Source organism: Etheostoma spectabile, chromosome 21, assembly GCF_008692095.1.
Source record: "Etheostoma spectabile isolate EspeVRDwgs_2016 chromosome 21, UIUC_Espe_1.0, whole genome shotgun sequence".
Classification (NCBI taxonomy): Eukaryota; Metazoa; Chordata; class Actinopteri; order Perciformes; family Percidae; genus Etheostoma; species Etheostoma spectabile.
In genome coordinates, this window is record NC_045753.1 from 790,021 (window position 1) to 817,500 (window position 27,480).

General features: G+C 42.5%; 1 protein-coding gene across 1 annotated transcript in view; it reads right to left on the bottom strand.

Moving 5' to 3' along the window:
* Positions 1 to 4,838: 4,838 nt before the first annotated feature.
* Positions 4,839 to 27,480, bottom strand: part of LOC116671041 (carbonic anhydrase-related protein 10) — a 214,535-nt gene continuing 191,893 nt past the window's right edge. Inside the window, exons 6-10 of the mRNA XM_032501930.1 lie at positions 21,532 to 21,627; positions 13,797 to 13,869; positions 7,885 to 8,039; positions 7,508 to 7,682; positions 4,839 to 5,884 (exon numbers count right to left, since the gene is read on the bottom strand). Coding sequence (XP_032357821.1) covers positions 5,862 to 5,884; positions 7,508 to 7,682; positions 7,885 to 8,039; positions 13,797 to 13,869; positions 21,532 to 21,627 — 522 coding nt within the window. The 3' untranslated portion in view covers positions 4,839 to 5,861. The remainder of the gene's footprint in view (positions 5,885 to 7,507; positions 7,683 to 7,884; positions 8,040 to 13,796; positions 13,870 to 21,531; positions 21,628 to 27,480) is intronic.

Consider the following 27,480-nt stretch of genomic DNA (forward strand, 5'->3'; position numbering starts at 1 on the left):
TGGGACCTTTAATCTCTCCCCTTAAAATCAATGGGCAAACTGAATGACCCCTCTTCAATCCGGGAACTCAACATTTCTCCACTTCTGACTTTCATCCACAACACGTCATGAAGAATGACTCCAGCATACATTCCTCAACTCGCAATGTGTGTAGTGCCCTGCTACACCATGAACTACTAAAACTACTGCATCTAGTCATAGTTCTATCATTTATTGGTGACCATTATTCCTCCTGTGCATCACACCCCCAACCGGGAGTTTTTCCTCACCACTGTTGCACAAACTGCTCTTGGGCGAATTACTGGAATTGTTGGGTCCTTGTAAATAATAGAGTGGTCTAGACATAAATCTATTTCATAAATCTAAGTTTCTTGAGATAAGTTGTTATGATTTGATACTATAAATAAAATTGAATTGGAAATTGAATTGAACTTTCCCCTAGTTAACATAGAAAGCCTTTAGTATTCCACACCCTCCCCTCCCCAGCCAGGAGTTCACACTCCTGATCAATCAGGTAACACTGGACTCTGCTTTGATTAATTTGATTAATCAGCTGTGACTTGTCCTAAGAAACAACACATTAGGAAGAACAAAAGGCAGAGAACAGACAGTCATCTCTGCTCTCTCTTATCCTCCTTTTCAATTACACTCTGATCTCACATTTAGATAATCCTCCTCACCCAGGGACATTTGGTATCTGGTAAATGTTGACTGATCTATTTGAGCTACATTATGAGTCTGTAGTATCTTTCTGAGCCTCAGTGTTTCACAACCCTCTTCATATTAAGTTTAAAAAAGATGCCTTCATCGAAGAAATGTCTAAATGTGTTGATTAAACCCCATGTCATAGCTTTGAAAGTATGGAGAAAATGTGATTTGTCTGAAATGGGTACTACATAGATTTTGTGTCCATAACTTATGTTATGACCAACGTTTGTTAATGTAACGATAGCGATGGGAAAATTCTGGCGTGTAAATTCGGTCTAACGACTTAAATAGAATAAACATTAATCAAAGTGAAAGTTCCAGAAAGGGAGGGGGGGGGGGGCTTCTGAGCCATCCCCACCCCTCAGAAACAGGCAAATCAATTGACTGACTATCTGAATTTGACTCTCTCTCTCAAAAGTCTTCCTGCTCTTCCAACAATCTTCTACCCATTTTCCTTTTGCTCCTTTTTGATCTGGGCTATTTCTGTTCCTATGACTTTAACTTCAGTCTACATTGCTACAATTTTGAAGCTCATTGTCTTTTCAAGTTTCTCTCTAAATCCCATCTGAGAAACTTACTGTGATTTTTCAACTTTCCTTTGTTAAGTCTAAGAGCCTTTTATTCGGCCCACTGAATCTTTTTTGGAATTATTCAAACAAACCTTAACTCCAGAAAGTGACCCTAACATCATTTTTGAACCCACTCATCAGCTCGTCATCTGCTCTCCCGAGCTCGTCCGTCTACCTGTAGCGGCCGCTTTCCGGCTGAAAAAGACTTTCACTGCACAGCCAACTCCGACCCAACCTGATCATTAGCTGGTGTCAGGGAGGCCAAGGAAGAATCTGAACGTCGTCTGTGTTTCGGAGGCTAAAGAAAAATTTGACTCCACCACAGCAGGGCCGATGGAAAGCCCCACTGCTGCAACACATCTGGACAGGTGTGTCTCAGGAGTCAACACACACAGATCTGCACATTTTCGATTTGGCTCAGCAGCTGTTCCGCTCGGCTCTAGCTCCCAGCGTGCCATCGCCTTATTACGCTCGTATTAATATAATATCATTAAGTCAACCCCTGAACATGTGAGTGCAGCAATTCATACACACCTCATTCCTTGTGACAGGGCTGAGTCCGGAGAGATCTACCGCACAGTCCTGAGGGTTGAACTGATTATGTGTTGGGAGGAGGGGAGAGAAGGTGAATTGGGGTAGGTGGTTGGGGAGGGGGCATTAAATCATTTGGTGTATTTATTATAGCTTTAGTTTAATCTTGCATCTCCTAGATCAGGTAGAATAATGGCCTCCATAACCTTGGGCGTTGGTAGTCTCTGAACACTCTCTCGTCAGCCTCCCCCCCCCCCCCCCCCCCCTTGGCTATCTTTTGATTACAGATCCGGGAAAAAAAGGGCACAGATCAGATAGTAAACAGAAAACGAACATGTGCATGTGCACTCCTACATGCTTTGAGGCAGTATTTTTCTCCACATCAGGGCGACAAGAAGAGGCATCCTGAATTGATTGTGAGATAATGGAGGGGTGGGAGCGAGGGATCGATACAGCCGAGCCCTGTTAAAGGAAACAGTCAACGCAGGGCGGGGTGCTTCACTTACACTCAACGCCGGGCTGGATGCTAAATCTGTCAGGGTCTGGACGTGTTTCTGTGTTTGGTTTGAACCCAAAATTTATCATTTTGATAAGAAAAAACAACATCTCAAGAATCCAAAGAATATGCTAGGATTATTTCCCCTAACTGGGTCTATAAAAAGTCTTACTGTACCACCTTGGAACACTTAGCTCCAGTTAAAAACAGACCATTGACGGTTTTAATTAGATTTAGTAGGTCCTTTTGGCATGCTAAGGAGACTGTTTTGCAGGTTTACAGGCTCCCAGGTATTTGAAATAAAACTAATACTAAAACTCCTCCTCCTCTTCTCTGTCCACTGCCGTCGCTGCAGCAGTGGACGAAGAGGAGGAGGAAGAGGAGGAGGAGGAAGACATGCTTTTGTTTCTATTGTATATTTTATTTTAATAGTACTTTTTACCAAATGTATTGTAATTGTTACATTGTTATGTAAATATGTCATTTTACTTCTTTTAGGGTGACTTTTACCATCTGTCTAGGGGCTGCAGATAAAAAATCAAAACTCTGGCCTATTGACAGAAATGGTCATTAATGTGAATTGTCCCTGTAATAAATAAATAATAATTTAAAAAAATGTAAGGAAGATTGCTAAAATAAAGTCAGGACCTACGCATGCAAAAGATTAAAATAAAAAACTCACAAGATATAGCTTTGCCCTGCTACTCGAGTTGCACTATTACATTTTTTGGAGCTAGTGATAGTTTGGGTGTTTGTCTAAACTACAAAAGCTCACCATCATGTTGGCATTGCCAAATGGTTACACAGAAGAATGGATCTATGGACACCCAAACATTACACCTACATGTGAGATTGTAAATCTATCTGTAACATCATCCTGCCTTCTAGAAGCCTTTCAAAACATTTGGGAAGTTCACAGCAGAGATTTGCTCCCATTCATTCATATGCAACCGGTATTGAAGTTAGCCAGAGCTGCTGGGATGTTAAAGGCCTCAGTTTGCTTTGAGTGAAGTGTCTGAACACCCCTGAAGTGCATCCATCAAGTTTTGTAACAAACATTCTGACAATCATACAGCAATTTGTGCTGAGGATCTCCAGTCTGGACCAACTCCTTCCATCACTTCCTGGGAACGCAACCTAGCGCAACACCATCAATTTAAAAGAAAAGGTGAAGTGTCCCCTTGTCCCTATTTTATGGGGTTGACGTTGGATAGTAATGGCATGTCTCTATGAGTCTGTCATCAGGATCGATAAAATACCACCAGTCTCCTTTCAAAGGGAAACTTCAGAGTAAAGACAGAGGAAAAGGTGAAGATGACTATCAGCTACAACTCTGGGCTTTGTTCCTCACCACGTGGACAAATACGTCCATGTCCATCTTCCATCAGAGGGGGACACTAAACAAAGACATGGTAATATGTGGTATTGGACAGTGTCAATTCAAGTTAATTTTATTTACATAGTCCAATATCATGAATTTGACCCTCACTTTGGATAAAACAGAGAGGAGAGGCCAGAGAATGGAGATCCAGATCCAAACATCTGGATGAGGCCGCCAGGAGGAAGAGAAGGAGGGACAGAGCTGTGCTTGTGGGACACAACAGAGTGGATGAGTTTTAGATATTGTAAGGAGTAATGGAAGAAGAAGTAGCAGCAACCACAGTGCTTCCACCTAATCCCCAAAGTAACAACTCTTATAAGTGTGCTCTGCTGTTTTGTAGAAAGCTACTCACGCCATGCTCAGCAGAAAATGGGACTGCAGTGGCCCATGGCATGATTGAAAAAGGCCAATATTGACTGACTTCTTTTTCAAAACTACATACATATGTTTGGGTGCACTGTAAAGATACACCCTTTGCTCTTCTGTTGTATGTTTGACAAAATAACCACTGGCAGCAATATTTCAGATACCTGTAGTATAGTAAACTGCACTTGAAATCTCAACTGTAAAGCCTGGCCGTAGGTGTTGGATGGGGTTGAGGTCAGAACATGGCTAAGTTGCACATATTAAATTAGGAAAGGGCCTTCCTGGAAACTGTTGCCAAGAAGTTAGACAGAGCCAAAGTCCTGGGGTTAACTATCTATATTCTGCAGAACTTTTGCTTTGTTTGGTTCAAATGAGGCGTGCCCTCCCTTTGCTAACCTCCTAGTAAACCAGTTGTCTTCTTCTTCAGCTCTCAACAACATTGTGAAGCAGCCAACAGTGGATTGGACCTTCATTGTTGGACATGCACTGTCCTCTGCACAGGAGAGGAGATTCCCCCGCTCCTTGTCCTGTGACGGCCGCTGATGTGATTTGAAAGAAACATTAACCCTGACGGCGCATGGCTGATAAGCTTCAGCTGTATCAGGCAAACAGTGGAAAGAAAGCCAGACTGTAACACTGCATCTTTATCAGCAGGGGACCATCATGCCATTCATGTAGAGGCTCTGTAAAGAAGACACTACCCTGAAACTTTCGTCATCCTACTGTTATCTCTGAGCAATGCTTTCTGGGAGATGGCAGTGTTATTGAGCATGCCTTTGAGGCGGAATATTGACATATCAACACATTTAATATGGAACGGTACAAAGCAGGTACAGGTACAATAAGTCAGATCCTCATAGTGAAGCATTTCCCAAGGTGAACTTTCCAGACACATTTATTGGGCTGATAACAACACTCAAACACAGTGTATGACCATTGTAAACAATAAAACAGAAAAAAGGCATCAGCTCAGACTGAGAACTGCTCCAGAATTCAAAGTGCACCAAGCATTTTAAAATTCTCAACTTTTTGTCTTTTTTTTTTAAATCCTCTTAATATATCTTTTGAATGTTAATTCATTAGTTTTCTTTACATATTCATTTTTCTGCAGTATTGATAATTATAATATGTACAAACGAGGCCATGACACTGGTTGTTCTGAGGCCATGAGAAAGCCTGTAAATATCCGCTCGTCTCCCATGACATGACTCTAGTTTTGGACAATGACAAGGTAAGGCTGTGTTCCCTCTCTGTGGGTTTTGCTGATTGCATGCCTTGTTGGTAATGAAGGAAAAGTCCGAGACTTGTGTTGACCACTTCGTCTTGACCGGCGGGATGGGGGCAGTGACTTAGTCCTTGGATTTTCCCACTGAAAGCAACATTTCTATATACAAAGGCTTTAAAGTCCCAATGTTGTCCTATTGGTTGGGAGGCTATCAAATAAATGCTTCCACGTTACTTTTTTTTTTAGTTTGTTTCTATGTGTCTTTTTTTGGTTTTCTCCCAAAAACGTATTGGTATCAAAATGTCCATATAGATATAGTTGTACGGGGGGGGGGGGGGGCTTAATAGCATGTGTTGGATCGAGGGTTCAAACGGTTCTCAATGTATGAAAAGAAGAGTCTCTTTGCCCGTAATACAAAGTTCATTAATTCGTATAATGTCCGGTGTTGTCTTTATACAATGCCATGAAGTAATCTTAGATGAGATGTTTCACATCTTTTCTTCCTACATCCTTCCCTTCTCCCCATCGCCTCGTCCCGCTCTCCATCTCCAACGCTCTCCATCTCCAACGCTCATCCAAGGGAGGCTACTTTAGCAACCACTCGTTCACTGGAAGAGAGGAGAAGGACAGGAGTGAGAATACTTATTCATATTCACAGCGGCATTATTCACCCCCACCCTACCCCTACACCATATTTAATCTTTAGCAATAGCATACAATTCAAAAGGAATGGCACTCGAGTGAATGTGCTTGGCTGTGTGTGTCTGTGTGTGTGTGTGTGTGTGTGTGTGGTGCCATTATGTTCTGAGTGACAGCCCTGACAGAAAATTATACCCACAAGTACACATTGTAATTAGATTTTTTTTAAATATGATTCACTGTTATTATGTGAGAGAAGGGATTGTTATTATAAACATATTTCCTTTCATCAGGTGTTGAAAATATAAAAGTAAACACACATGGTTAGTTTGGAAACATCCCTGATTTCCCATTCATATGCCTGATGATTGCCTGTGGGGTGGGGGGGGGGGGGTAAGGTTGCTAAGGTTGTCCTTACACTTATCACCAAAGAGACATTTTTCCCTTTTAATGAGACCTCCCCCCCCCACCAACTCCACACTTTCTCTTGAAGGTCTTTCCATCTCTGGACAATAAAAAAGCAGCTCTGCCTTTGTGTTTGGCTCTCTGAGGGTCTCTGGTGAGTGCATTTGTTTCAGGATCACGAGGGTCTGAGGTGGGGGGGGGAGGGCTGAAATCTCCCCCACAAATGCTGCACAGAATGAGAATTTCATCTTTCTAGGGGGAGTGGGTAGAGTAGAGCAGAACAGAGAAATAATGAGAGAGAGATACAGACAGAAAGACAATGATGGTGTGTGTCGGCCACGGAGCAGTACAATCTTGAGCAAATCAAGTAAGAAGTAAATTACACAATGAATAGCAGGGAAGAGGCTACATTCAACATTAAAATTCAACATTCTGTGCAGCAGATATATTGTCTGAAGCCGAGGAGGAGAGATGACAGAAGGCAGCAGCAGCTCCCAGGTGGCAGTTATCTGTCAGTCAGGGCCAAACAGGTGTTCTGACTTACTGCTGCCTCTTTTCTTCCCTCCTTCTCTTTAGCACATCAATCTGCGGCCTGCATGATCTCAACCATCAGCTAAGAAGCAGCTCGGCACTCAATTCTGATGTTAATTAATTTAATTCATGTGGATGTGGAATCTAAAAGCAATTACATCAGGTATATCTAGGGCTGTATCCGAATATTCGAAATTCACTGTGGTAATTTGTCGGGATTAAGCTGCCTGCTAAATGTCCACTAGCAGCTGGCTAATTCATGCAGCGCTATGTCACTGCATTGTCTGTCAAAAACGCAGGTCTTTCCATTTATTTTAACTGGCTAGTCCCCTAAGGTTACAGTAATACAGTAGTCGCTAAAAAAAGGTTTTAAACACTATGAACTGTTTAAAGGGCCCATATTCTCATAATTGTATTTTGAGGTTGTACCAGAAAAGGTTTACATGGGTTCATTTTCAAAAAACACCTTATCTTTGTTGTACCGCACATTACTGCAGATCCTGTTTTCACCCTGTGTGTTTAAGTCTCTGTTTCAGCTACAGAGTGAGACATCTCACTAGTTTTAGCTCCAGAGTGAGAGCCAACATATCATTTTTAAATCAATTATAAGTACACATGAAAGTAGAGATGTCGAAGTTGGCGGATTCAGCTTCTACCTCGGTACTGGAGCTTCTGAGCCCTGTTGTTGGGGCAGTCTTTGCCCTGCATGCTGAAGTTGATATTGGTGCGGATGCAGCGGTTGTTCAACGGCTGAACTGGGCGAACGTTGTCGCTCATGCTCAGGAAGATCTGAGACGGCTGGTTCTGGCTCAACAGCCGCAAGGAGTGCATCTAGGATAAAGACACAGAGAGAGAGATAGAAGCTGTTAAAAGTAGGCCAAAGCATCATGGGAATATGAGCTCGGCATTGGGATCCACTGCATTTTTCCCACCCAGATGGGACTGTATGGAGGATGAGACAAAATGGCAGAACAACAACCCCCAGTGAGGTTTGGGTTGGTGGTCCAGCTCTGGCGTGGCGGCTGAGGCTCACCTGCATGCGTGTGAGGTACACCGGCTTGTTCATCAGGATCCACGTGGCGGTCTCAAAGCACGGAGGGATGGTCATTGAGCCTTCGTATGTGATGAAACTACTTGTCTCGGGGTAAATCTCCTCTATGTTGAGGCCGGTCAGCAGGTACGCATCATCTGCAAAACAAGAAGGATACTGTAGTTTGTACCAAAGTTGTGAATTGCAAGACAAGAAAGGAAAAGAACAAAGTGTATTTGTTATCAGATTACTCCAATTATTATTTTGAGTCATTTGTCCTTTTCCTCATATTTCACTTGAGAAAAGAAATGAGAGAAAATACCGGAATGCTTTCTCTAACCATCTTGTGACCCCTCCGACTTTTTTGTTGTTTTATTTCTTTTCGGTGTAATTTGTAGACGTCTGAGCTAGCAGCAGAGAGCAGAAGCCAGCAGGCAAGTGTTATTTAACTAAACTCCTGTTCTACTTACAAACTTCCCAATCCATCATTTCATGAGTACATAACCTATTTGTACTACTGTAGAAGTTCAATCATTTCAGGCATTATTAGTGGGGTAATTCACGAGATACACACTTGTTTCCAATAGCACCTGCACCAACCTAACCAGCTGATAGCGCTAACTCGCCAAGTGTTAGCCCCAGGTGAAAAAAGCTTCTGGGGGGGTGTAGGGCTTCAGGTCATGGTGCAAAGGACCCAAGAGTGAAATTACTCCAAACCATCACTTATGTCCACACAGCACTACTGTAATTCTACGAAACCCGTAAATTAAGTAAAGAAGCAGGAATTTTTTATTTTTAAAGGTGCCCCCCACCCCCATAGCTCATGACTTTGTGGCATTGTCTGAAGTCCTGCCATTGCTCCATTTGGGCCAGTTCTCATTAATATTCAACCAACTAAGCTGCTGGACTCTAATTGGCAGCTAGCCAATGAGAGCCTGGCTACCAGCATCCTTCACCCAGCTCATGAACAGTAATGAGACAACATGACATCAGACTGACAAGCTGTTGTGATTGGTCTGATTTCTCCTCTTATGTCTTTTCAGTCTCTAGAGCTGACAGAGGATGTAGCAGTTCATCTTCACATTCACCACATAACACACACACACACACACACACACACACACACACACACACACACACACACACACACACACACACACACACACTCACACACACCACACACACACACACACACAACACACACACACACATATGGACCTCACAGATTTCAAAAATTGCAAGTAAGAATGGGTTTGTGTGGCAGGGCACCTTTAATGTCTACCAACTCCTGAAGGGAAATCTCTGTCTCTTTAGGCTCCGCTGTGATCCCCTGCATGTCTCTGACTGGCTGTCTGCGGTTTGCTGCTGAGCAAGTAGAGGACACTAGCTTTTTACAGCTGTTTCACTGAAAACCGCTGCCTGCTGCGGCGGAAACAGCGCTGTGAGAGCAGTTAGAGTAAACCAAAGAACATCCCAGTTGTGGGCTGAACAGTTAATTAACTGAAAGTCAAAATAAAGCTCTGTGAAGTCATGGGGAGCTGCAGGTTCAGCTGATAATTCTCTGTAGGTCCATCACATCATCATGGACATCCTTTTTCACCTTGGATACATTGTTATTATTTGAAATTGTGATTGCCCAACTGAAGGTGCATTAGTGATAAAAAACAAACAAGAACTGCAATAAATAGGTTAAAACTAGAACAATTTGGTCTCAACACCATGGGGGAGCAGAGCATTCAGCGGCTCAGTCTCTGGAACTCATTACCCCCCCAACTTAGAAACATCGATTCATCCCCTCCCCCATTTCAAGTCACAACTCAAAACACATCTGTTTAAAACTGCCTATTCCACTCGAATGTCTGTTGCTGTGCCTTTTCTGTTTGAGTTTTGTGTACAGTATTTTTTGCTGTTTTAATGTATGTCTACACTGTACAGCGTCCTTGGGCACAGAGAAAGGTTGAAATTCCACAGGATTTCACTCATTTCACTGGATGCCCGTCCCGTCCTCTGTCTCTGTATTGGTGTTCTAACCTGCAGATGATTTCTGAGGACTATGGTTACCTTGTCCTCAGGTCTCTGCAGGGTAAATCCAGACAGCTAGCTAGACTATCTGTCCAATCTGAGGACTATGGTTACCTGGTCCTCAGATCTCTGCAGGGTAAATCCAGACAGCTAGCTAGACTATCTGTCCAATCTGAGGACTATGGTTACCTGGTCCTCAGATCTCTGCAGGGTAATCCAGACAGCTAGCTAGACTATCTGTCCAATCTGAGGACTATGGTTACCTGGTCCTCAGATCTCTGCAGGGTAAATCCAGACAGCTAGCTAGACTATCTGTCCAATCTGAGGACTATGGTTACCTTGTCCTCAGGTCTCTGCAGGGTAATCCAGACAGCTAGCTAGACTATCTGTCCAATCTGAGGACTATGGTTACCTGGTCCTCAGATCTCTGCAGGGTAAATCCAGACAGCTAGCTAGACTATCTGTCCAATCTGAGGACTATGGTTACCTGGTCCTCAGATCTCTGCAGGGTAAATCCAGACAGCTAGCTAGACTATCTGTCCAATCTGAGGACTATGGTTACCTGGTCCTCAGATCTCTGCAGGGTAAATCCAGACAGCTAGCTAGACTATCTGTCCAATCTGAGGACTATGGTTACCTGGTCCTCAGGTCTCTGCAGGGTAAATCCAGACAGCTAGCTAGACTATCCGTCCAATCTGAGGACTATGGTTACCTGGTCCTCAGGTCTCTGCAGGGTAAATCCAGACAGCTAGCTAGACTATCCGTCCAATCTGAGGACTATGGTTACCTGGTCCTCAGGTCTCTGCAGGGTAAATCCAGACAGCTAGCTAGACTATCCGTCCAATCTGAGGACTATGGTTACCTGGTCCTCAGGTCTCTGCAGGGTAAATCCAGACAGCTAGCTAGACTATCCGTCCAATCTGAGGACTATGGTTACCTGGTCCTCAGGTCTCTGCAGGGTAAATCCAGACAGCTAGCTAGACTATCTGTCCAATCAGAGTTAAACTAAAATCGACTAAAACTACTTCTAAACGTACACATGTTCCACCAAAACAACTTCCTTCCTGAGACTATTTAGCAGAGGCACCATGACTCTGTCCGGTGCTGTAGAGGAATGTGTGGCAAAGCGAGACTAATCTGGTGTACGTTGTGTGTGAAAAAAGCCTGCAGTTCTTTTCTATGTTCTCTGTGTCTCTGGGGCTCAGTTGCACAGTCTGCTCTACTTTGATCCTCCAGTTATGTCACTGGTGTCCAGAAGAACTCCAGTGTTACCTTCAGCTTTGCTAGCTGGGGGCGCAATGGTGTTCATAAGCTTCTAGTGCTGTCCTAGACTAAAGAAATTCTTAGTTGACTAACGCATGATTTTGTCGACTAATTGATTAGTTGATTTAATCGACAAAGCTGCGCGCTTTGAGATGTGCTTGAGACTAGAAAAGCACAAGATAAATGTATTTAATTAACCATCTGTAAAACTGAGTTTCTACACAATTAATCCTGCAAAACCACACTTTAAATCTTGTGCTCACCAGAAATGTGCGAAGTTTCTTGGAAATGACTAATTAAGCATGACTAAGCATAAAAAAGGACTTATCAACTAAAGAAATCTTAGTCGACCAATAGAAAACCACAGATTAGTTGACTAATCGACTAAGAGGGGACAGCCCTACAAACTTCCTTGTTCTCTTCTCTTGTGTTGAAACCTGCAACGTTTTCATCAACAGTGTTGACTTATTCAGCCTTATTCAGCCAGAGAGGGACAGAGGGAAGCCTCCACAACCTGAGCACCGACTGGTGGGACCTTCGATCAAATCGCCCACTGCCGCCAACAGACACTGAATCATTCTGCTGCAGTAAATGTCTGCGTGGGCAGTTTTTGTTGGATACTGTCCAAGATGACAGCCCTTGTGCATGAAGGTTTTACTCCCTACCTGGACAGAGGTATGCTGGAGACCTTCTTTAGGATCCTGAAGATAAACATGGGAAATACAACCAAGACCAGCCAAAATCCTAGCTACTTGGATTGGTCCCTGCAGATTTGTAAAGGAAGCAGGACAGATACAGGACAACCACACCTCATTGTCTTTCTGTTTGCACTATAATTTCATAAATGTCAGTTTTTTATTACTAAGTTGGCTGTGCATCTCCTTCTTTAACAACTAAAAGAACTCGGCGATCACATGCAACACATCCTGGCACATTTAGGCATGTCTGCCATGGCTCTCTGAGCACGAGAACTTGCTGGGAATTCATTTCTTCAATCAACTACATATTCCATCAGCATGATTGGGTATCCAAATTAAAGGTGGCAAATTGTCACTTAAAGATTTCATATATACTATATTCTTGGGTGCATTTAAAAAACATATGACTGCCTAAATGATCTGTCTCTAAGAGCCTGCAGGACTCACTATTCCCTACATAATAAACACTTGAAGTTTAAGACATAATGAGTGGTTAACTGAGATTTTGGACACTTTACATCCTATTAAGACATCAAAGGTGCAGTTATACATCCATGTGGGATATTTGTGAGTGTGTGTGTGTGCGTGCGGGCTGTAAACACATCAAGCACTTAGCTCACTTTTCAAAACTCATTTTTCCCACTTTGTATTTGCCATTTCATTTTGTGTTCTGTGAATGACAAGCTGTTGGTGTTGCAGCACAAAACCTCTTTTATCCAAACTGTCTCGCTGTCAGGACGCTAATTAGACAGACCGCAGCTCCCCCCCCCCCCCCCCCCCCCCCTTCACACTGCAGTAACACGCGCTCAGTAACTTGTCATCTGTTGATAAATGGACTGCCGATCATAATAAGGTCACTGTGGTGGACCACTTCAGCTTTAATCCTAATTCAGATGTGCTTTGGATCACTTTTAAATACTGCATGAATCAAACAGTATGAATCAAAAGAAAACTAATAAGCAGATATGCGTAATATGAGAAAATCCCCATAAAAAACCCGAAGCATGTGACTGTGCGTGCATGTGTGTGAGACAGTGTATCCGAGTTTTGACAGCTGTCATAATTCATGCTCCTCTCCAGCTTCAGGACCCGGAGGACCCCCCCCCCCCCCTTCTCCCTCTGTTGGCTTGGAGACTCCTCCCAGTCACAAGGGGTCAGTTTGTTTATCCAGCCCCCATTAATCCAATTATTTGTCTCTTTTTTCAAACTAGCCCTGGGAGATGTGTGTGCCGATGCTTCTCTCCAGCATGGCAGGCTGGCGGAGGGAAACCTCCGGAGAACCTCTGCCTCACCAACAGCCTCCTCCAGCTATCTAGAGTTCCAATCCCCATCCCCATCCTGCAGCATCCCTTCACTTAGCACTTTGGTTGAGATGAATTCATTATGCGTATAGAGATCAAAAAAGTAATGTCAGAAATTGCAATTTGACCATTTGCTAGTCTTGCATTGCCAGACCTGTGTCAGCGCTGGAGTATGATCTGGCCACACCGCCTATCTATTATATATATTAAAATATAATCTCCAGCTTGGTTGTATTACTTTAAACCAATGACAGAGATAGTGGGAGGGGAGGGATGTCAGGCTCTATCGCAGTAATGTAATTTGTTGAGCAAGGGTGGGGCTAGCAGGGGTTCTCGGGGTGGCACCTGCCCCCCTGATATATGATGGTCCCCCCCTAGTCATTTTCCAAAATGACTCATGAAGCTAAGGTAAGCTCAATAAGCTAGCTATCTACAGCTGATACAATGTTCATACAAAGTATTTGAAGTGGTAAATCTGTACGCTCCGTAAACTGTGCCATGCCAGGCGGAACCGGAAAGCTTGAACGGTCGAGCAACAGTAGCCTAACTAAAACAGTATACGTTAATCAGTGTTTCAAGGTTCATAAGTACAGATGTTTTAACATAATGATTGCAGCATATGGGCACTTACTTTTATATGTTATTCTTGTGATGGTGTCTCTGTTCAGCATTCGATTCAGGAATGAGTTTGATGCCTCTGCAATCTGGATTAAAAGAGAGAAAGAGAGAGGAAAAAAGGGGTAACATTTAAAACATGAGCTGATCATGTCATGAATTTTCATCTCAAGTTTAAATGAATTGTACTGAGTTACAGTTTTAAAAAGGATAATGTAAGTGTATTTTTCTTTATGACACCTTTAATGCCCATGAAATGTCTAACCCCGCTGATGTATTTTGCACTGTCAGATGCGCCTACACTCTCTTGCACTGCTGCTTTGCCTTCTGGAAAATAAAGGCTCCCACTGTTTTCAAGAAACCATTAAAAACAGCTCCGAGACACACACTGCCGCTATGACAAAACATAATCTATCTTCTTAAATAGCAAATACATGGCATTCTTGTCCTAACATTACTTTATAATGGAAACAAGTTGTATTCTATCAGAGCTGAATGTGACCCAGCAACATGTTATCCTTCAGTCCACAGCTATATTCTGCCTCATCCATCCCACCAGAGCAGTTGCACATTGGTTGCATCTTAAACAATTTTGACATACTACGAATAAAACAGTGTTATGTTTTACTCATAGATTTGGATAAACAGCTTTGACTTGCCTCCCTTTCTTTCCCCTCGTCCACGTTTGTCCCGTGTTTTCCCATTCATCCCGCAATATAGAAACCAATAGGGCTGGGTAGATATGCTTTTGTCCCGATTTGATTCCATCACGATTATGGCTGTGTATCGGCAAGAATCTGGCGATACGATACGTTTCACGATACATGGGCCACGAATATTTTGATACTGTGAGTAAGGCAATACATTGGAATTTTTTTCAAGTATTGGGATTCGATAGTATTGAGCATTGTGGTTTTCTTCTTTAACAAAAAGAAAAGTTGAATAATACACTTCCAGAGACAACATATCATGTAACATTTCTAAAAACTGATAGTTTTCTGAGAAGAATGCACATCCTATGTCAGTCAGTCTGACATTTAGTTCATTATTAAAGAAGAACATGACTTGTGTTTTCTCTGCTTGGCTATACCGTATAAACGACAACATATTCAGGAGAATCATTTGTAATTAAATTAATATTGATGGAAAATAAATGATTTTAAAAATAATCAGGATAAATATGTTTTTTATGTTTCCCCCGCCCCTAAAAAGCCAGATGTTCATTAGTGCTGTATTGCTGGCTCTTCGGACTGCCTTGTGTTGCTGAACTGTTTTTGACAACTGATCCTAGTCAGGCGCCTGTATTGTTCTCACTCTGCAGCTGTGTCTACATTTGCACATCTCCCATGTTGTCAAGAACCTGAATTGTTGGTTGGTTTTGTTTCATTTCATTTCATTCACCTATGTCTTCTAGAAACAACATTTACATACTACTAATTTCTAAAGGGAAACAGAGATTCTACGTCAGTTACGTTCAGTGGCAGAAAACACTCAAGGGAGGGATATCTGATTAAGTGGTTTATGCATACATCACACTGAGATATATTCTTAGATATATTCTTATTTGTGTTGTAATATTGATTTTAGCCATATTGCCAAGCCCTCCACATAAGTGTTGATGTTAGTTGATAACAGAGTGTTTACAAAGAGGAGTAAGTAACTAAACTAAATTGATGTTCCACAGTGACTCTTGGAATCAGCCATCTGGCTCACAGATGTACAGATGCTTTCCTGCATGCCTGTAACCAGTTGTACGACAGGGGAGGCTTAGAAGAACAGCAGATAAGCATTAAGATGATTTTTCTTTCCAACAGCAGTGGTATTAGGGCGCCAAGGCTGCTACAGAGCGCACACCTACAGTAAGTGTGCAGCTAATTGGTAGAACGGGGGTAGAGACAATGGAAGAAGCACAACAGCATATGAGCAGCTCTATAGTGTAATTGGTTGGGAGCTGTGTATTTTGTGGATATACCATTAGTTGCCATGGAAACATAGCCTGCTAATGACAAACAAACAAAAACATTTGCAGCCTGCTTTCACCTAGACAATTGCAGTATGTCTAATTGATGCCAATCAGCAGTACTCCATCACACAAAGTTGGACTGGTAACGTTGATGCTTTCCACAATATCTGCACATGGTTTGGGGAAAACTGCGGCTGAGGCAAGTAAATGACCAGGGGCCTGGTTAGCCCATGGTCCAGCTTTGGGAAAGATCGTGAAGGTTAATCACAGGTTAGAGACGGGACACAAATTTGGGCCCACTTTCGATTTTCAGATCCTCGGCCATCCAGCACCCTGACCTGCACACCTCGCTACATGAAGGGCAAACTACTTCCTGCATTACCTTCCTGGGCTTACCTCCTCAGATACTGGGCTTGGTAAAAATACACAGAATATTTCTTGTCAAACCTTTACCCGTGCGCCCCATGTTCCAAGGCTCAGTCCTTACCGCAATGGCCCAGGGTTTGATTCTGACCTGCGGCCCTTCGCTGCATGTCTTCCCCCTCAGTCTCCCCGTTTCCTGTCTAGAACTGTCCTACCAATTAAAGGCCAAAAAATGCCTGGAAAAAAAACCTTTGTCACCATGACGATTTGGTGATCTCTGTCAAAGACCACAGAGACTTACTGCTCCCAAAGGTCAAGAGACACTTTTAATTCTTAACTCCACTCCTACTCCGCTTCACTTCTCTCTCCCAATTCTGAGACATGCTTGCTAATGGCTGAAGGGAGCACCTCACACTTCCTGTCCCCCCCACCCCGTGCCCTTCATCCGGCTTTCCTCTCCACTCCATCTATCCCTCATTCATGCTCGATGGACTTCACAACTCTAATTGTCGAGATGTCTTTGGGCGAAGTGATTAAAAAGAGATGTGCTCGTCCTCCCCCTCCCAGCATTGCGAGTGAAATGACTTAGTCGCTGACCTGTTTCCTGTTATCTTCAGGCAGACATTATGCCTTTACCAGCCACTCATGCTGCCCACTGCTTTTCCTACTTTCCGTCTCTCTCATTTCAATCGTTTTCCTAGAAAAGCACCTGAGGGGATTCAGTCCTTCTGTTCCCTCTATTCCAGGATTGAAAAGAAAAGTACAGACTTAGCACCATAATGTTTATCGGACACATTTCTTGCTGTTAGATCAATTGACAATCGAGCGAATCAGTGAGTTTTACACTGCCGGGGGACTTCCTTTCCCACACTGAGCTCCTCTCTTTCTTCCATTCATGTCCCAGTAATGCTCATTATTAACTGGCTGCAGCTGCTGCTGTGGTCCTACTCTACCTGCACCCTGCACTGCTACTACTATTAATTATAGTCACAGCTGTATTATCTTCATTGTTACTAAAAATGCCAATGTTCATCATACCAACTGCTATAATTATTATGGATCCTAGTTCTGTTTATCTGTATCAGTGTCTCCGTGTCCCAGTGGCAGATGGCCGCCAGGGTCAGACTAAGGGTCCGTCCGAGGCTTCTGCCTGTTTAAAGGAAGGTTTTCACTGCCACTGTCGTAACAAATGCTTGCTCTTGTTGGGTCTCTTAAAATTATAGTGTTTATTGTTAGTGTGTGGTCTAGACCTATAAGTGTCCTAGGATAATGTATGTTATGATTTGACACAATACAAAAAAAATAATTGAATTGGTGCGTCCCCACATATCTGCAGTTTACCCACTGCTGTCCTTTATGTCCTTTATGGTGCCTCACAACTCCACGCCTAGAATAAAGGCCCTTCCTGGCATTCTCAGTCACAGCAACGGGATGGGAACTCTGACAAGGCCTTGAAAAAGTGACAAAAACGAGCTTCTGCTGAAAGAAAGATGTGGCTAATTAGCACCCATCTGCTCCATGCTACTACTGAAGTGTCTGACCTGCTGAAACACGCTAGGACAGCAGGAGAGACATTAGCAGAAAGCCAGTTGGAGTGCAGTTGGGACGATGTGTGGGTGGCAGGTGATTGTTTTTTTAAATCTCCTTTTTTTCCCTTTTTTTTTTTTCTTTTTTTTTTTACACATGGGCATTAACAAAATTGTCTTTCCTGGACTTCACTGCTTCTAAATACTCACAGCTGCAATGTATTTTAGAGAATGTTGTACTAGAGTATTTATAGGAAGCTTAACAAAAGGGATCAACAGAGTACTGTTAAATGATTCAGCCCCCTTTTGGGTATAATGAAGGACTCTTTAATCTTAAAGCTGTATTGGACAGTGTCTATTTAAATCCAAAACGCACACAACATGACATGGGTCAAAAACTATTGGCTGTAGTTGAAGTGAAGATTCCAAATTGGTAAGCCTAAATTGGAAGAACGATTTCAGATCCAATAGTTTTAAACTTCAACAGAGGACTCGCCTTCAAGAAAGTTAACACTTGTCAATGGAGAGTGGCCAGACTCTCTGGACTAATGACATGGACCAGAGTCTGGTAGGACCAGGCTAATGGAGCAGAGTCTGGTAGGACCACGCTAATGGACCAGAGTCTGGTAGGACCAGGCTAGTGGACCAGAGTCTGGCAGGACCAGGCTGATGGACCAGATTCTGTCTAGGACCTGGCTAATGGACCAGATTTTTGTAGGACCACGCTAATGGACCAGAGTCTGGTAGGACCAGGCTAGTGGACCAGAGTCTGGCAGGACCAGGCTGATGGACCAGATTCTGTCTAGGACCTGGCTAATGGACCAGATTTTTGTAGGACCGGGCTAATGGACCAGAGTCTGGTAGGACCGGGCTAATGGACCAGAGTCTGGTAGGACCAGGCTAATGGACCAGAGTCTTGTAGGACCAGGCTAATGGACCAGAGTCTGGTAGGACCAGGCTGATGGACCAGAGTCTGGTAGGACCAGGCTAATGTAAAAGAGCCTGGTAGGACCGGGCTAATGGACCAGAGTCTGGTAGGACCAGGCTAATGTAAAAGAGCCTGGTAGGACCGGGCTAAAGGACCAGAGTCTGGTAGGACCAGATGTCTCCAGCGTTTCTGGACATTGAGGCTATCAGCAAAATAAATCAGGAATGAAAATAAAAAGGAATGAAAACTGGGGAATATGCTTCCGGAACCTACAACTCGGAGTTGTAAAGTAGAAAAGGTTGCTGATTTCTTGTTTTAGCTGTAAATTCCAATTTGATTGTTTTCTTTTAAGGATAAGGCCAATGTACCCTAACATAGAAAACTGTGAGTCTCTTATTTCACCTTTACTTCTAATAAATCATACATTTTTTAACATGGCTCAAAGTTCAGAGACAAAGCCAGCCAGAGGCTAAAATCAGAACTCCAACAACCTGCTATTTTCTAACAGATCTCTAATATTTTGTACTGATGATTCATCTGGATGAGTTTAGTGTCACTTCAAGCCTTGGCTCGGTTCGAATATGAACAGGACTTATATATCCCAAATCACCTGAGTTCGTAGTATGTGTGGCCCTTTTAAGAGGAAATAAATAGATTTCTAAATAGCACACATGGTAAGTGTCATTTATGATATGATTTCTTTGGCAGCTGAGCCCAACAGCAGTGCAGAGCGGCTGTTTCCTCAGGCTGTCGGATCCGCCAACCACACCGGCAGCACTCCACTCCAAAGCCTAGCTCCTTTCATAGTCCTCTGACACTCTTCTGTTGGTTAAAAGGGGGGGGGGGGGGGGGACAACGACAAGTGGGGTTGACCTAGGTCAGCGCTTCTTCTGTCTCTTCAAGACTAAATGATGGTCCCATTGACACCGTGGAGCTAATTAGCATTTGGCAGCGGAACTTTCCGGGACGGCGGCTGCCTCTGTGATCTCTGAGCCTCTCGTTCAAGATGGAGACCTCTCATACACTACAAAGAGACACCACTGCTGACAAAACGCCAAGGAGCATTATGTTTCACTCTGCAGGATAATTGGATTGCTAATTGTTTGTGAATTGTGTGTTCTTGAGTTTAGAAGATTTCAGAAAAAGACTCCCAGGTAGCAGGAGAGTGGAGGGGTGGGGGCACCGTCAGCGTCTGACAGATCTCTTTTAAACCAATATGTGACTACTAGATACAAACACAGATAATCAGCCTATTTTGTCTCTTAAAGGTGCAAGAGAACAGAAAACTAACAATGTAGAATCAACCATGATAGCATAAGCTGGACATGTACAGAAGTGGACACATACAAAACCCATACAAAACCACCTCTAAATCCATATTTTACATGATTTAACACATTAACCTAATTCCAAACTTAGATATTTACTTTTTTTGATCTGTTTTCACTCCATTCATTTACAAGCATATGGCAAAATATCTGCAACTTTTAATTATATTGACAGCTTTAGATTTTGATAAGCTTGGGATTATTTGGGCAACTTTTTTTACCATTTGGGAAGTCTTCCCCGAACAAAAAATGTGTCTATTTCCCAATGAATTGACTCCTTTTCTTGTCCAAATATTATAGAGCTGTAATTAAAATCTGGTTTAATAGGCTCAACGTAAAGTGACTGATCTGACAAATAACATTTAAGTGGATCAGTTGATGTTGGAGCAGTCAGGCTTGGGAGTGCTGTGTGTATCTATTTTGTATTTGCTGTTTAATTGTTTTAAGGACGCCCCTCAAACATGAGATGATTTATCTCAAGGAGTAATCCTACTAATAATTTTATTAAAAAAAAGGCTGAAACCAATGGTAATTTGGTCTGTTATAAAACCCATGCAAAAGCACTTTACACTTATGTGAAACTATCTGAAAGTCTTGGTTCAATACTCAGAGCCTACCCTTTAAGACCCATGGTTGAATAGAAGATGGGCCTTGGTCTACATGTAGGAGAGTGTCTGACATTCTATAAATTAATATTGTAAAATAAGTGTACTGACGTGTACATCATGGAATTTGTCACTTACACGCTATTTTCACAGAAGACATTTTGACATGGAAAACACAGGTGTGAATAATAAAATGAATGATGTTTCAATCCCCTTTAGCTGCTTCAGTAGACCTTTTTCACAGCAGACATGTTGACATGTCATTACAGGAAAAGCAGGGACAGAGACATTGTTAATGTTAGTAATGACACCAAGTCAAAATGTCTGCTGTGAAAATCCTCCTCTGTTTACCTTTTTCTTACTGTCCTTTAGAACAAATATGATCTGAGTTTTGCCATCAGGCTTCCCATCCCACTTTGGGTCATGTAAACCGGAAACGTGATGTCGCCATGGATTCAGCCAGTTAGCTATAAGCTGCACCTGAGCCCTGTTGGTTGAGTCAGAGTGTGGTCGTGCGGATTCCAGCTGTATATGTTTGGCATCTGGCTGTTCTTATGTAACTCAGTCATGACTGAAAAGATTGGGAGCTGTGACCAAAAACTGCATCATAGGGCTTGAAGGGTTAATAATTCATAGGTTTTTCAAACCTGAGAAGGAATGAACCCTCCCATGTTTTGTTGCTACACAGAAACACTTGAATTAGCACCTTTCATTGAACACGATGTTGAGTCCTGTTTAATTTTACACTCCATGTTCCATCGGTGTGTTGTATACTGCGGCTGTCATGTAGTGCTTAAACACTGATTAAACCAGGCCAGGTTCCGTGTACAGCCATTGTAGCTGGTGACTCAAATCCAGAGTAGAAGACTTCTGTCCAATGCATGATTAGTTTTCTGTTGGGTTTCTGACGTATAACCCATTACAAAATGTCATCATAGCTGCGGCTGGGCCATCACTTGTTAAAAAAGAAGATTCAGTTCTGGTGAGTGAATACAGCCTACACACTGGCAGTTAGTTAATGAACATATGCAGACTTACCTTCATAAATATGGACACTATGACCAATCCATTGGGACTTTTAGCAGCTTCTGTATAATTTGTGTACAGCTCATGATTGTAGTGGATCAGTTGAACCTGGAACATCGAGAAAGAAATCATAATGAGAAAGAGAGAGAGAGGCACAAGAAAACCTTGGAGTAAAGAAAAGAAAATCTAAAGTACACCTCATTCACCAACATCCTTCCTCCCTGCTACGTCTTGTCAGATGATTTAAAAGGGAAAATCGATACGGGATCAGATCTCTACTATGGACCCACAGAGGCACTCAGTGTAATGGAAAGATGTGGTGTTTGGAACATCTTTCTACTCGGCATAGATGTGAACAGAAGTAATACGAGGGACATAAAGAGGCGAGGATTCTGTCATCATTTGATCCAAGGCTAGCCTGCTCTCACAGGCTGAGGTGAGAGCGGCTAAACCATCTCCCAGCATGAGGTTAATGTTTCACTGGCGCAGATGCTTCATCCACTCCAGCTGTTCAATATTCCTGCCTATTTAATGATGTTTGGACGTGGGCAGCTGTTGTAGCCAACTATAACAACCCGAAGCCTCTAACTTATTGCCTTTAGGCTGTAGTGCTTTGATAATTGTTATAGTAAAATACAGAATTAACTGTTATGCACGGAGTCCCCCCTGGGGTCAGCTGAGAGAAAAAATGAAATAAAGTAGTGTCTCCAAACTTACCTTCATTATAACTTGTCTCCTGCTAGTTGCACTACAGCACTTACTGTTAAAAAATAAGTTTGAGACACTACCTTATTTAATGATTAAATGAATAGATATTTGTGTGTCGGTGTTGACCAATCTCATTTCTCCAGGTTGAAGTTTTTTTATGAAAAATGTTTGTAGCTCATTTTTAACCTTACTACGTTAGGAAAGATGCGTCATTTGTGATTTAATGTCATTAAGCTATAGAGTTATTGATCCCAGAAGTTAGAATCTGTGTATATCTGTCCTATTTTGCCAATGTTCATTAAACTGTATGCATGGATTATGAATCTGTGCTCTCGGTTTAGTTTTTCTTCCCTAGCCGCCCCCGGGGGGGCTCCGTAGTTATGTACATTAAGGAGGTAAAGCACTTCATTTAAGCACAAAGGGGGGGTAAAGATTTTTTTGATCTTTCCCAAAGGCTGCTACGCTTTTTCTCCCCCCCTCCATAAACTTCTCATCATCACTCATTGGCACATGCTGTACTGTACTGGAGGATATAAATAAACAAATGTAAGAGGAGAGTAATTATGAAATGCTCGATTGGGGGAGCACAGAGCGACAGAACGTCTATAAATGCAATCAAGGTGAGGGAGGAAGTGATTAGAGCCCTACGCTGATCTAATTAGTTTTTTAGGTGCGAGCGGCAGAGGAAGCCAATGGAACTCATCCCCACTCCGTCAATGACAAATTGCACAAAGTTTGCTGCGGGTGGGCAATAAAAGGCCAGCGTGGGCCATAATAAAGTGAGAATGTCTGCCAAATGGCGAGGAAAAAAAGAGTGAGATGCAGTGCAAAGGAGGGAGAAAATACAGGTCATAATTAGATCCAGAAACAGTGGAAGAAGGAGCAAAAGAGAAGAGCTGCTGCATGTTGGCCATTTACCAGCGTCCCTCTTCAAACACAGACCACACTAACCTCTGAATACAGGCACACCTCCACCCACCTAGCAGCTACAGTCCATTAAGACTCGGCCATAACACCTATTGAACAAATTGTGAAGATGACAGAGATGCAGACGAATTATATAATAGGGTGTGACAGATATTACAGAGTAAGTACAAATTATGGTTGGGGGGGGGTCAAAAGCACTTCATCTAATCAGCATCCAGTATTGAATCTACTTCTACTACTAATCTACTAATCACGTTTTAAATCCATTAGGTTCAGCTTTTAATATTGGTAAGTTGAAGTCTGAAATGCAAGTTATAACCTGTGAGTTTACAGAAGTCAAATTGACTGTATTTATCTTAATCTATTTATCTTCTTCTTTTTTTTTAATTGCTCTGTAATGTTTTGTGTCAAGCGTTTTGAATTGCCTTGTTGCTGACATGTGCTATAGAAATGAGTTTCCTTGCCTTGTACTAGAACCTCCAGCCTGTCAGTCAGTCACCAGGGCATAGAGAACACTGTTATGTCAGGTCAAGGCTGCTTTATATGTATAGTACATTTCAGCAACAGGAAAATTCAAAATGCGTTGAATAAAAACGATAAAAAACAAACCAAAAAAACATCAAAAATAAAATAAAATACGAGAATAAAAGTTGTGCCTGTTTGTCCCAGAGGAAGTGGAACCGCACCACGGCCGCTGTCGGCTCGCCATTATTTTATACCGCAGTGGCGCGTGGATTTTTAAAACTGGGGCCAACTTGGCCCGCTTTACCCTTTGGGTTTTTTTCCTGTGGGCCATGTTTCCACCCGGTTTAAGTGATAATCGGTGGAACATTTTCCCTTTTCATTCGCAAAAGTTTTTTTTTAGCAAACTTCAGTATTTCACGAAAAGTGTCGGGAAAGATAGCCCCCCCCCCATACTCAGAGCCACACCTCCCCCGCGTGTGTCGGACCCCCCACAGACCTTTTCCACACCCTGTGGAGTACGAGACTAGAAAAAGATTAACAAACTTTTATGGGTCTACATTTTCTTAAACATTTTCCATAGTTCCCCCTGAATAAACCACCTGATGGAAGGGTTTCGGACAACTGGGGGTAAAAGGGTTTTTTTGTTGGCGGCCAGGCTCTCTAGGGGTCTTTTTTGGGTGGTGTGGTATTTGCTTGGGTGTCTGGGGGTCAGACAGCCTCTTTAGCCTGATGGTCCCCCCCCGGGGTAGGGAAATATGAAGACGCAATCGCGGGAAGAGAACTTTTTTTCCGTAACGGAGGGGCTTGGAACGCGGGGCGGAAATGACGCTCTCCATCTCAACTTCCATCCATCCGCCCTCCTCCTTCAGACTAACTGGAGCGTAGATCCATAAAGCTAACAACAGCGTTCACCGCCTCTTTACCTGGTTTTTATTTGAGTGTTTTACTGGCCCGACAGAACCCTGCCACAGCACCAGAAACCATTATTCCATCGTCTGTGCAGATACTCACCATGCTGCATTAGGAACTGTTCATAAACCCAAATTTAGTTAGCTTCACAACCAGGCGTGCAGTGATGTTCTAATGTGATCTAAATCCAAGATACACCACAATTAGGAGGCGGAGGTGCAGACGTGGGCGAAACGTGCCGTTTAATACTGATTAATGATAATTAGGGGAAGAGAAAATGAAACAGAAAAGCTCCGTGACCGGTAATCTGCTGCAGTGATCTTAGCTCAATAGGATTTTCCGTGTGCGAGCGTGTTTCAAAGAGGACATCTGGGGTGATTGATCTGGGATTGATGGGGGTCTGAACGTCTGGAACAGCTGTCTCTACACTTAACAAGATTTGTATTAAATATATCTGGACCATCTCTTTAGCAACGGCTTCTCCTTTGTTTGTAGGGGCTAATTCTCTGTTCAATTTCTTCAGTGGAATCTGTTTACACTATATTATTATTATTATTATTACGATCATTTTACTGTCTGGGTCTCATTTTAACAATTTATTCATGTGAAGTACTTTGTGACTTTGTCTGTTAAAAGTGCCATATCAAATAAACTTATTATTATTATTATTATTATTATTATTATTGGTTAAAAGGGAATGAAAATAAAGGAATAGACAGTCTACTTTGGTATGGCAGTATTATAATTGAGTTTTTTCTCACTCATGGTCTGCTGTGGTTGAAAAGAGAACTCCTTGACAGATAAAAGCGCTCACATTTAGTGATTTAATTCTGCATGAAAGGCTTCATTGTTGGTCTTTTTTTCTAAAATAGTTTGTGCTGACGCCACCTGTGATAGAAACTAGTCAGACTCTTTCCTCCACTCTAACAGCGTGTAACTTATACGCCTCTTAGTGGTTCTTCAATCAGATGTTAGCCTGTGGTGCTTTTAAAGGCTGAGTCCGTCTGCGTTCTTTTCTGGGCTTTCCAAATGGAAACACCCACTTATCAGAGAGCTATCTATCTATGAGGTTATGGATAATGGGAACGCCGGAACTAGCCGAGTCAAAGAGGTGTAACATAAACTGCTGCGGACACCACTTAGATAACAGCCACAGTTATTTGACGGTACACTTTCCTAATGCCTCCGTCCACAGCAGTACAAATATTGCTCTCTTCAACGCCACCAGATTCCATAGCAAAAAAATGGAATTTAACCTCGCAGAACAAAAAAGGCAGTCTCCCGCTGCCTCGACCACTTAGTTTGTGTTATTGTGACTTTCTGGACCGAACAAAGGCGGCATCCAGGGTCAAAATCTGCTCAGCTTCCATGCCACCGGTACCCAATCAGACTCTATGAAACACTATGAGACACTATCATACCCTATGAAACATTATGTTACCCTATGAGTCACTATGAGACACTATGATACCCTATGATACCCTATGAAACACTATGAGATACTATGATACCCTATGATATACTATGAGACCCTATTAGACACTATGAGACCCTATTAGCATATGAGACCCTATTAGACAAATAGACACTTGAGTCCCTATGCCACTATGAGACACTATGAGACACTATGAGACACTATTAGACACTATGAGACCCTATTAGACACTATGAGAACATATAGACACTATGAGACCCTATTAGACACTATGAGACCCTATTAGACACTGTGAGACACTATTAGACACTATGAGACCCTATTAGACACTATGAGACCCTATTAAACACTATGCGGCACTATTAGACACTATGAGACACTATGAGACCCTATGAGACACTATGAGACACTATGAGACACTATGAGACACTATTAGACACTGTGAGACACTATTAGACACCATGAGACCCTATTAGACACTATGAGACCTATTAGACACTATGAGACACTGTGAGACCCTATGAGACACTATGAGACCCTATTAGACACTATGAGACACTATGAGACACTATTAGACACTGTGAGACACTATTAGACACCATGAGACCCTATTAGACACTATGAGACCCTATTAGACACTATGAGACACTGTGAGACCCTATGAGACACTATGAGACCCTAATAGACACTATGAGACCCTATTAGACCCTATGAGACCCTATTAGACACTATGAGACACTATGAGACCCTATGAGACACTATGAGACCCTAATAGACACTATGAGACACTATGAGACCCTATTAGACCCTATTAGACACTATGAGACACTATGAGACACTATGAGACCTTAGATTAGACACTATGAGACACTATGAGACCCTAATAGACACTATGAGACACTATGAGACCCTATTAGACCCTATTAGACACTATGAGACACTATGAGACCCTAATAGACACTATGAGACCCTATTAGACACTATGAGACACTATGAGACACTATGAGACCCTATTAGACACTATGAGACACTATGAGACACTATGAGACCCTATTAGACACTATGAGACACTATGAGACACTATGAGACACTATGAGACCCTATTAGACACTATGAGACACTATGAGACACTATGAGACCCTATGAGACCCTATTAGACACTATGAGACACTATGAGACCCTATTAGACACTATGAGACACTATGAGACACTATGAGACCCTATGAGACCCTATTAGACACTATGAGACACTATGAGACCCTGTTAGTGTCGAATGTGTTGAATGAACTGGTACAGATGTGTTACATTTCCCATCTAGGGATGGCCATTGCGTTAAGCTCGGCCTATAAATGCTGTGGTGTAGTAAATATTGAATGACTGAATACAAATCAAGTCTAGAAGTCAAACAGTAAACAGAGATGGGAATCGTGTGAAATAAATAAAGAGAATCTAGTCGTTTGGTGCATTAAAGTACATTTTAAAGACAGTTCCTCCAGGACAGCGTGTCCTTCAATGCA